Source organism: Ruditapes philippinarum, unplaced genomic scaffold (assembly GCF_026571515.1).
Source record: "Ruditapes philippinarum isolate M1 unplaced genomic scaffold, ASM2657151v2 ctg3243_1_1_1_1, whole genome shotgun sequence".
NCBI classification, from domain to species: domain Eukaryota; kingdom Metazoa; phylum Mollusca; class Bivalvia; order Venerida; family Veneridae; genus Ruditapes; species Ruditapes philippinarum.
In genome coordinates this window covers 71,526-82,521 of record NW_026863518.1, presented here as the reverse complement: position 1 = coordinate 82,521, position 10,996 = coordinate 71,526, and the positions used below count along the sequence as shown (strand labels likewise).

Genomic DNA, 10,996 nt, shown 5'->3' with positions numbered 1-10,996 from the left:
TGGCTTGGTATTGTCTTGCAATAAACATGTAATGTTAAGGAACATATTTTACCCATTTCAAAAAAAAAAAAAAAAAAAAAAAACATTTGTTTTGTATTATTCATATTTTACATGTATTATTTAGTTGCAATGAAATATTATTGAACTAAAGAAAATGACCTTACCGTCTTTTTTAATAGAACAGAAATTTAATAACGTTTATATCATGTAAATAACTGACGGACGGACGAAAGAAAGAACAAAAAACTGAATGAATGAATGAATTTTCATTGCAGAAAAAAACATTATTTCCGTGCTTTCACTATTATCTTGCCGGACTTCTATCTTCTAAATTTATACAATACACAAAATTAAAGAGTAAGTCTTTAGAATTTCAAGATCAAAAAATACATAATAAACAGAAAAAAGTTAAGTTTCTCTATAAATATGGGATTTATCTTCGTCGAGTGATATGAAAATTAATATTTCACGAGTGGGGGTAACCTCGAGTGACATATGATTATTTTCATATTTGAGATTTTAAAATTCAAAACATAATTTTAAGATTATACTAACGGTCCTGGCACTGTTTGCCCATGAAACCACCCGGACAGGTACAAGTATTTGGTAAGATACAATTCCCGCCATTTTGACAATTGGGCTTGCATACAGCTGAAGAAAATAAAACAAATATAAACCAATAAAATATATATTACTACTGTGAGATATAATTAATATCGATTCGTAATAGTTATAGAATATATTCGAGGACTTAACCGGCTGGTATCAGCGCATGGGGCGACAACAAGGGTCAATCATAGGAAATTTATCAAGACGGAACGTCTAGATTAATTTCCATGATTGACCCTTTTGTCGCCCCATGCGCTGATACCAGCCGGTGAAGTCCGAGTATTATTTGTCGCCAGTAGAAACCGGCGACTATATTTGTAATAGTTTAATATTATACCTATGGTAGGAGAAGGCATTAATTTCTGTAAATAAAAGCATAACAATTACTGAACAATTAAAGACTACAATTGTTTTCAGTAATCTCAAAAATTCAAACATACAATAATGTTGCTAAATGAAATGAAATATTCAAATACTGACATCGTAAAAAGCAACATTACAATATTTATAAAATGAATTAATGACGTATCCCTATGGACCAGTCATTGAATTTAGGGATGCTTTTACTTTTTTTAAAGTGTCAAGCGTTGCTATTTTATGATAAATAAATCATGCATGATATTTGAAATGACACTTTTAAATTATCTGGTTGTTTGTATCTTATGAGACCTATTCTATTTTTTATCTTATTTATTATAAACAGTTTCTCCCAGAATCACGTGACTACACGTTGTATGTTATTGTTATGAAATCTATTAATAGTAACAAATGGCTGATAAGATAGACATACAGGTAACATGTGAATGGTTGGCAGCTGATAAAGTGCAAATCAAAGTAATTTTGTATGAAAAATCTCGGTATGACAGTAGGGGTCGGAATCGTATTGGATACACAGAGAAAACTAATAAACCATCTTTGTGTTGATAGTTTATCGCACTGAAAGGCAATTAAACATTAACTTTATCGTATGTAACGACAGGAATATTGATTTCAGCTAAATAATATATTTTTTCGATAGTGCATAAGAATAATTTGTTTATGCAGACACCACTTTTACAGTAGAATTGCATTGTTTTATGCAATAATTAAGCATATATATTTTCATAGTCACTTTGCAAATATTCGATGATCGGTAATAATTTGTTGGTAATTATCGGATGCTGAAGAAAACCATACGTACAACGGTATATGTATAAAGTAGAATTACAAATAGAATTATAATCACATCACTTGCTTTACAAGCCTCGATGACAAGGTGTTAGATTTTAAGTTAGTTTCAAATTGAATACTGTAGGTTCGATAAAGTGATTTTTAATGTTTTCTTTTATAATACTTTTTGTATTTTGTAAAACTTGACCGTTTATCAAAATTATGAAATAAAAAAGTGCTAGAAATGAAACACACGATTTATCAACTTATGTTTCATAAAGTTAAAAGATTAATAAAAATCAAGTTATGAAAACTACACACAGGATTTGTCCGAGATTCGAACTTGCGCCTACTACATGTAGGTTACAACTTCGTCATACTTACCACTAGGCCATCGAGCAGTATTAATTTTTATAATTATACATGTAATTATACTAACAATAAAATCGTTAACATTAATCATAATAAGTTATATATATTCAATCTTTATTTTAGTCTCATCAATGTACATACATACAACAATATACATAGAACACATATAACATGATTTAAAAAGTACATTGCCACTCATATATTGAGTTATAAGAGACTTAAGTAACAATTCAACGAATAAAAAGACTTACGTAATGTAAGCAAACGAAACAGCTCCCGAAAATTATTGAGTCTCGGGTAAATATTGCCAAACAATACTTGCTTATTTAATAATGATAACAGTTTCTTGACAAAATTGCTAAGCAAGTTTGATTCAAATATGATGTTTTATTATAACATAAGATAAATTTTTTGCATAAAACTCTCATCAAGGAAGATATAATTGTGGCAAGTAAATGAAAACGTGTTTATGAATAAACATTACTCAACTTATTGTTCCTCTTTTCTTTATACTCGAACCATTAAACTGATATTTTCTTTTATTTATGATAATACAATCATATTTCTATCCGGCGACTTGATGCTTTAGCATCAAAATCTCTACTTGTTTATTCTGTAACTGTTTTATCGCATGACCATCACGACTTTTTTCTTGGAGATTAACGCTCTCTCGTAATATTTGCTTTATTTAAAAACATATAAATATTTTAAGAAATACACACAGAAATACACCCATTAGATGCCGTTGAAGGAACTGGACATAAATTTATAACTATTTGAAGAGGTAAGTTGATGCATTTTTTCTGAAAGCGAAATATCAATCATCTGTCCAGCTCATTTTCAAAATATAATCTAGGAAATATTGTCGATAAGAGTCCCGGTGCATATTTCAGAGGTATATCTTGTAAACTAACGACAATGTAGTGATGTTTTCGTATAACACTTATCTACTTCCATCTACTCCATCTACTTAATTACACTAGAATATTATGTTCATAGGTGTAGTGATTTACTGAGTGGCTTAATTACTGGTCAGAATCTCCTGTAAAACGGAGACATTGTTTACAGCCCAAAAAAAAAGAGAATAATTTGATCATTGTTTCAGACTTGTCCTCGAGGTCAGGATGCAGAAAATGGCGATTACTTTTTACTGGAGTCAACATCTTTATAATAACTGCATTTTCAATTTTTGAAAAAAAAAATCGAGATGAAATGTAAATATTTAAAAAAAAAGTTCTGTCAACTGTGTAATGTTTTGTTTTGCTCTTTTTGAATTTGAAATAAAATAATAAACTGGGCATGCGCGAGAAAGTGTACTGATACCTCATTTAGAGCACCCAAAGCGTACTGATACCTCATTTAGAGCACCCCAAAGTTTTCCAATACTGGAATATAGAGAACGCCGATCTTCAAAAGAAAGTTGTGGCGGTCATGCGATAATTTCCGTAACTATGGTTCCGTAACTATAATTCCGTAACTTTGATTCCATAACTATTTTTCCGTAACTATATTTCCGTAACTATGGTTCCGTAACTATGATTCCGTTACTATGACAATAGAAAATACAATATTATGGATCCTTTCTTACTATTTATAGCTCAAAGTCTACGTATATTATTACTATTTGTTTCTGGCAACTTACGGATACAGTCGGATATGTTCTTGCCAGGAGGGTCGAACCATTCCCCAAACATCTGATCGCATTCTCGTTTTTCTGACGTCATTCCTGATGGGAACTGGTACCCAGCGTCGCATGACGCCGTACAAGAACTGTAAACAAAATGTACTCAGTAGTTTTAAGCACAATCCATCCAAGCGTCAGATAACGTTTATGAAGATAAGGATCTGATTCTGCCATAAAATGAACATGTTTATATAGAAAGGAAGGTTTGCTTGAACTAATTTTTTATATTTGAACTTACTAGAATGGAAATCCGGCCCCACAAACAATGGTGCCGTGACCAGGTGCTGGTAAAGGTTGACAATGTCTCGCTGTAAATGAAATAAATCGAACTGTATTGAACTTGCATTAATTTTTAAAAAAAAAGTAGCTGCATACATTTTAATGATTTACTTTTTTGTCTTAACCACTAAAATGTAGATAAAAAAAACGTCATATTATTTCTATTGAAATGCTCAGTCTTAGTTTTGTGTATGCAACGCTTTATTTCACCGTTGATGTTTTTATACATAGACTTATATGTTCTATTGAATACACGATAAAGCGTCAACAACGGAAAATAAAACAGAAATTGTTATGAATAACTTTCTTTCAATTTCAGCATCTCAACACGATTAAGGTATCGTGGCTGGCAGAACTTACGGATACAGTCTGATATGTTCTTGCCAGGAGGATCGAACCATTCCCCGAACATCTGGTCGCATTCTCGTTTGTCTGACGTCATTCCAGATGGGAACTGGTACCCGGCATCGCATGACGCCGTGCAAGAACTGGAAACAATATTTACAAATGAGTTTTGAACACAACTTGTTTGCATCCAAAAAAATTTCTGAGAGTTAAGTTATATATCAAGATAGCGTTCTTTAAGATATAAATGTATATTTCTACCAAATGAACATGTTTATATTGAAAAGAAAGGATTTGTTTAAACTAATTTTGAAAATTTGAACTTACTAGAATGGAAATCCGGGCCCACAAGCTATAGTACCGTGACCGGGTGCTGGTAATGGTTTACAAAGATTGGTATCTGCAAATAGAATAAACGGAAATATTTTGAAGTTTCATTACTTCAACATTTATTTAAAATGGCTGCGTACATTTTTATGATTTATCTTTTTTTTTTCTAAACTTCTAAAATGTCAGTAAAAAAACAGTCAGTCAGATTATTTCCATTTAAAAGTGCAATTTAGTGTTGTGTATGTAACGCTTTATTTCACCGTTGCTGATTTTATACATAGACTGGTATGTTCTATTTAAGCGGCTCTCAGCTTTTATTTCTGTAGGAATAACAATTATGTGTTGATTCAAACTAAGTATTTTATTAATTTCATCTTGAAAAGGTGCATCGAATTAACGCGTGACTTTTTTGTCTCTTTAAAAAGTAGAAGTTCGCTTTACTAATTGAAAAAATAGAGATAGGACCGGTAGATTAGAGGTATCGAAGGTTTCCTTGTTGTTCATGTAGTTTTCCGTTGGAAAATTTCATTTCCACATTAATTCTTATAATTTGATAATTATATGAAACGATTAATCTAAGAAAAAACATATTGGACCTTTAGAAATGCTGAAGGCTGCTTTAATTACACGATGATTAGTGAACAACGGTAAAATAAACAAAAATGAGCCGTGTCACGACAAAACCACCATAATGGGTTTGCGACCAACATGGATCCAGACCAGCCTGCGCATCCGAGCAGTCTGATCAGGATCCATGCTGTTCGCTATCAGTTTCTCTACTTGTAATAGGGTTAGTAAGCGAACAGCATGGATCCTGATCAGACTGCGCGGATGCGCAGGCTGGTCTGGATCCAAGCTGGTCGCAAACCTATTATGTTGGTTTTGTCGTGACGCGGCTCAAATAATGTCTATTTTGTTAGTTCTCATGAATGAATTCTTCCAATAATGATGGTATAGTAAAAAACGATGATGGTATTTTTCAACGATCGCTGGCATTAATTTTATTATGTTCGGATGTCTTTACGTTTTTTATAAATATATACTACAATAATACATGTACAATACATGTTCAATTAATTAATTTATTTATTTGATTCTCTTAGTATAAACAACAAAAATATAGACCAATTGTACTTACCTGAAACACATCTGGGTATCTCAGACTTCGGCGGGGACCACGTACCATCCGGTGAGCAATTGTACGATGATGAAGTAGTCCGTGCAGGTTTGAAACCTTTATTACATGCGACAGTACATCTGGTACCGGAAGTATCATGATGACAAGTGAGCGTGCCGTTAGATGGCTCATGTGGTGGAGCACAGTTACTGACAGCTGTTAAAAAATGATTGAAATAGTTGTAGAGATTAAAATAAAATAAATATTTCGGACGTTTTTCGTAAAATATTTAATCGATCCCAGCATATGATATATGTAACATTGTATAACCCATACACTTTAAAGCTAAAATAAAAGGTTTATTAACGAATTTTACTTACGGTGTTGGCACTGTTTACCCATGAAACCACCCGGACAGTTGCAAGTATTTGGTAAGATACATTTCCCGCCATTTTGACAATCGGGCTTGCAGACAGCTAAAGAAATTACAAAAAACAAAATTTAACAAATATAACTATTGTAAAATATAATAAATATCGAATCATTTCGTAACTCTTTGTCTGTAACTATGGTTCCGTTACTATGGATATTCTAAAAACAACATTATGGATCCTTTGTAACTATTTATAGCTCAACAACTACGTATATTATAAAGATTTGTTTCTGACAACTTACGGTTACAGTCGGATATGTTCTTGCCAGGAGGGTCGAACCATTCCCCGAATATCTGGTCGCATTCTCGTTTGTCTGACGTCATTCCAGATGGGAACTGGTACCCAGCGTCGCACGACGCCGTGCAAGAACTGGAAACAAAACTTAGTCAGTAGTTTTGGCACAACTTGTTTGTTTGCAAAAATATATCTGAGACAAGATAACGTTATTTAAGATATACATGTAGATCTATATTTCTACAAATGGAACTTTTCATATTGGAAAGAAAGGATTTGTAACAGTAAAAAATGACTAAGAGTAATGTGACATAAAATCGTCTTTCCATATAAATTTTGTAATTTTTTACTTACTAGAATGGAAATCCGGCTCCACAAACTATAGTACTGTGACCGGGTGCTTGTAATGGTTGACAAAGATTGGTGTCTGCAACTTTAATAAATGGAATTTTTTTAATTAACATTACTTATACAATAATATCAATTATAACTAGCTACACAATTTTTAGTAATTTACCATAATTTTCTTTACTACTTAAGTGTAAAATAAACACCAAAAATCAAATAGGACCCAATAAAGAACCCTGTGTAACACCCTTAGACGTCATAAACCTCCAACAAGGACTTGAACCATCATCAATTGAACATGCACCAGAAACGATGCACACTTTTAATATTTCCCGTTTTATTTCTATCTTTCAAAAGATAGTATTTTAAAGTTTATTAGAAAAAATAAAATATTAAAGTAACGTCAAGCATACCTAGCCTTTTGTCTGCGTCAATACATAATGTAGGCAAGACCAGTACTGAAAATGATTCAAAAAATTTAATGTAAGAAAGTTTGTGTCAGGCAAGATTTATTTCAGCTCGATGAAGAGACGTAAGCTAATACTAGTAGCTTATTTTGAACACTCTCGAATCAAGCGGTATTGGTGTCATACGAGGAGACATGGTCGTGAAGTCTGTAGCACTCGAATCCATGTTCCTTCGGCCTAGATGCTATTGAAAATGTGTCAGATTTAAATTGTATACCTATATATGAACAGTGCGTTAACTGGAGTTCAGTTATTAGTTATCCGAAGTCTAAACTCTAGTTACCTAACAGTCAGTCGGGGATGAAAATAGAGCATGCTTGTTGGTTGGTTACATTTTTTCTGGGGTTTACTTATTATGACGACAAGGAAAGAGATAATGATAGAAAAATCCTATTTAGATGCTCGTATAGTTGTTAATTTATTTTGGGGTTTCATATTGTGATGACAGGGGAAGTGTTTTTACTTTTTGTCTATGATACAAAAGAGAACGATTACCAAAAACACTTGGACACGCCCCCTCGTACAAATAAGATTGATTCGTGTTCCAATGCTCTTTCTATTAATGGTTTCCTTTAAAGTCTAACCTGTGATATACACTATATGAACTTTCAAAACTCAACCAATCGCAACTCAATAAACAAAATGATAATAAACATTAACTGACTTCACATTTTTCATCTATATACGGTTCCAGAGGAAGATTTCAAATAACTATTTTAACATCAAAAGTGGTTAAACAATAAATGATATTAAAGAAATATAAGTAAAGAATAAATTACCTAAATATACATGTAGTAGAACTTTTATTGTCGCCATGTTTGTATGAAAACTAAGTACTAACTGATAACAGCTCTCTATCTTTTGTCTCAAATGTTATAATTTTCTATAGGTCGCATAGTATTGTCCTGAATTTTGACATTTAGTTAAAAAAAAGAAATCAAAGAGATGTCGTTAAAATGTTATACTTTTTTTTATAAACTCTTGCATGAATAAAAAAAAATATTTTCTAAATGCTGAATTTAACTATATTGTCACGATTTCAGCTTCATGAATTCACGATTTCAATTCACTAATTCACGATTTTAACTTCAAAAATTCACGATTTCAACTTCATAAAGTTGTGTTTTGATTTCAACTTCGTCACTTTACGATTTTTCAATTTTTTAAAGATGGCTTCCGAACTTTTACAAAAAGCATCTCGCCTGTTTAAGGTTTTTTTTTAATAAGTGTACCATTATTTTGACCTATGTAAGATAGTCAAATTTTACGTTTTTAAGTCTTTGGGTCTAAGTGGAGTTCCTTTTAGAGTTTGGTTTATGTGTTTTCTTAGATAAATTTGCGTGTAGTGAATAGCACGCGTTATACTGTGAAGGAAAATTAACTCTTGTCGTTCGATTCTAAAATTTATTTTAAAATTACCTCCCTTTATATGAAAATCATGATAGTATTGTGTATTTGATATTTTAGATAAAAACAATAGTTATAATTGGTCTAAATGCTATAGACGTATTGAAAGACTTTTAACATTATCTTTTTTAATTTGGATGTGAAAGGATTTTTGAATTTTTGAACTGCTTTTTTAGCCTTTTATATAAAGCATCAGTACGATTTCAAACTATATTGAATTATTCACATTTAACGTGCAAGAGGTGACTACATAATATCGGATTGACTTGTACGGTAGTACATCAAACTAAAATACATATATATCTTAAATAAACGCCTTTGAAAACTGATTATCAGCAATTCCTTTTCATTTACTGGTCCACTTAACAATAACAATATTTAAAGAGATCGACATTATTGTATAATTTGCAATTCAAATGATATCGAGGACGAATTCCACTTTGTTTTAATTTGCCTTTTTTGTCATGATTATGTGAGAAAATATTTTCCCAGATTCTACTATACACGCCCAAGTATGTTTAATTTTATAGAACTCTTAAATTCAAAATGTAAGATGTCTCTACATAATCTTGCAATTTACTTTATAAAAAGCTTCAGACAGAGACTTGACCAACTACACTGCTTATTAATCCTTTTTTGTTATTATTATCATAATGTCATAAAATTCCTATAAATGCTATATATACTCTGATAACGTGCTTATTCAGACCACTCTCAACTGTTCAATTTAAACAATTTTGTTGTAACGTTTATTTATACTTTATATGAATTGTATGTATAAGTGTATGTTATGACGTTGAGCTGTGATAAAACTTCTGTTCTGTTCTGTTTTGTTCTTTACCGTCGATCCCCGGCTCTTATTGTCGTAGAATTAAATGATCAGCCCCTTACTAGGCGGCGCCACTATCATTTGTGATGTCATCATATCAGAGAACAGTATCATAAAATCACGATAAGGACGGTCATTTAAATAGTGTAATTGACTAGAATGATAATGCTATTAGTTCCAATCAGTGGCACCATTCTTTACATTTCAAACTACGGTCGTCGTCCAGAGTGACAGAATTATTTCTTCATTACCGGAGATACCGGGTACTGGCTTTTACGACCGCCCATATTGCACCAGTTATAGGTGGTGAAAGGTTACCTCGTAAAATAAATGTAAATATTGTGTAACAGTGATAAAAATGATTTGAACAAGATGTCCGAGAACTGGCAACAAGCTTTATTAAAATAACTAAAGAACCGATGTCTTTTGTACGAATAAAAAATAATTCGGATAAATCGTTATAACAAAATTATGAAGAAAATAATCCGGATAAATCTTTATACAGCCACATCTATCTTAAAGATATTTTTTGCAACACACTTATAAATGTTATAATTATGTTCTGTCCATATTCCACTGGTTTATTATTGAAAGGGATGTAACAACGGAATGTCTCTGTGAATTAACACGCAAATATTGTACGTTAACACAATTTAAAGTAGGTTTTCGCTAAGATTCCATGCGTGTGCCATTCGTCTGAAGTTGGATGGTTCTGCAGCATAAGTATTTCAAATAATGATAAAAAGAATACAGTAGAAAAATGCATATATATAAATGACATTTTGGTACTCATTCAATAATAATAATAATAATAATAATAATAATAATAATAATAATAATAATAATAATAATAATAATAATAATAATAATAATAGTAATAGTAATAGTAATAATTATACAGAAATCTAAAACATTTTTGAAATATGAATATGATAGATACAGAAGAATGTACGTTATATGACCAGTCCACACCACACACTACAATTTGGTGCAACATGCCCACACCGTATTACCGGTGCCAGTGATGGCAGATTGCCGCAGTAGTGATGACAGAAATCTAAAATTTACTGATTACTGCAGATAGGTTATAAATGGGTTGGTTTGTGTTTATTCGCAAATAAAGACAATTATTTTGCTATAAAATCACTGTACAATTACTGGAGATAATATCAAGTAATATTTAAGTTGACTCCCGCTTTACAAAATGTTTGAGTGGGTTAAGCATAGCAGCTTCGGAAAATACCGTGAAAATGGTTGTTTTTCATCCATAATATATCGTTTCCAATAAATGAAGTAACTGATGCTTGCCAAATATAAATCCAGCGTTTCTAACATGAAATTGTTACAGGCGTCCAATCTAGCACGACCAAAGAGAAAATACTGCCGGTGCAG

At 31.7% G+C, this 10,996-nt stretch overlaps 1 protein-coding gene across 1 annotated transcript; it reads right to left on the bottom strand.

Annotated features, from left to right (window-relative positions):
• Positions 1–550: 550 nt before the first annotated feature.
• LOC132722288 (platelet endothelial aggregation receptor 1-like) lies at positions 551–8,248 on the bottom strand. The gene is made up of 11 exons (XM_060706757.1): positions 8,148–8,248; positions 7,315–7,359; positions 6,908–6,986; positions 6,561–6,688; positions 6,266–6,361; positions 5,907–6,101; positions 4,766–4,838; positions 4,454–4,581; positions 4,053–4,122; positions 3,773–3,900; positions 551–651 (listed from the first exon to the last, which is right to left on the bottom strand). Exons 1-11 carry the CDS (start codon positions 8,182–8,184, stop codon positions 551–553), a joined length of 1,080 nt encoding a protein of 359 aa, XP_060562740.1. The 5' UTR covers positions 8,185–8,248.
• Between the last annotated feature and the right edge of the window lie 2,748 nt (positions 8,249–10,996).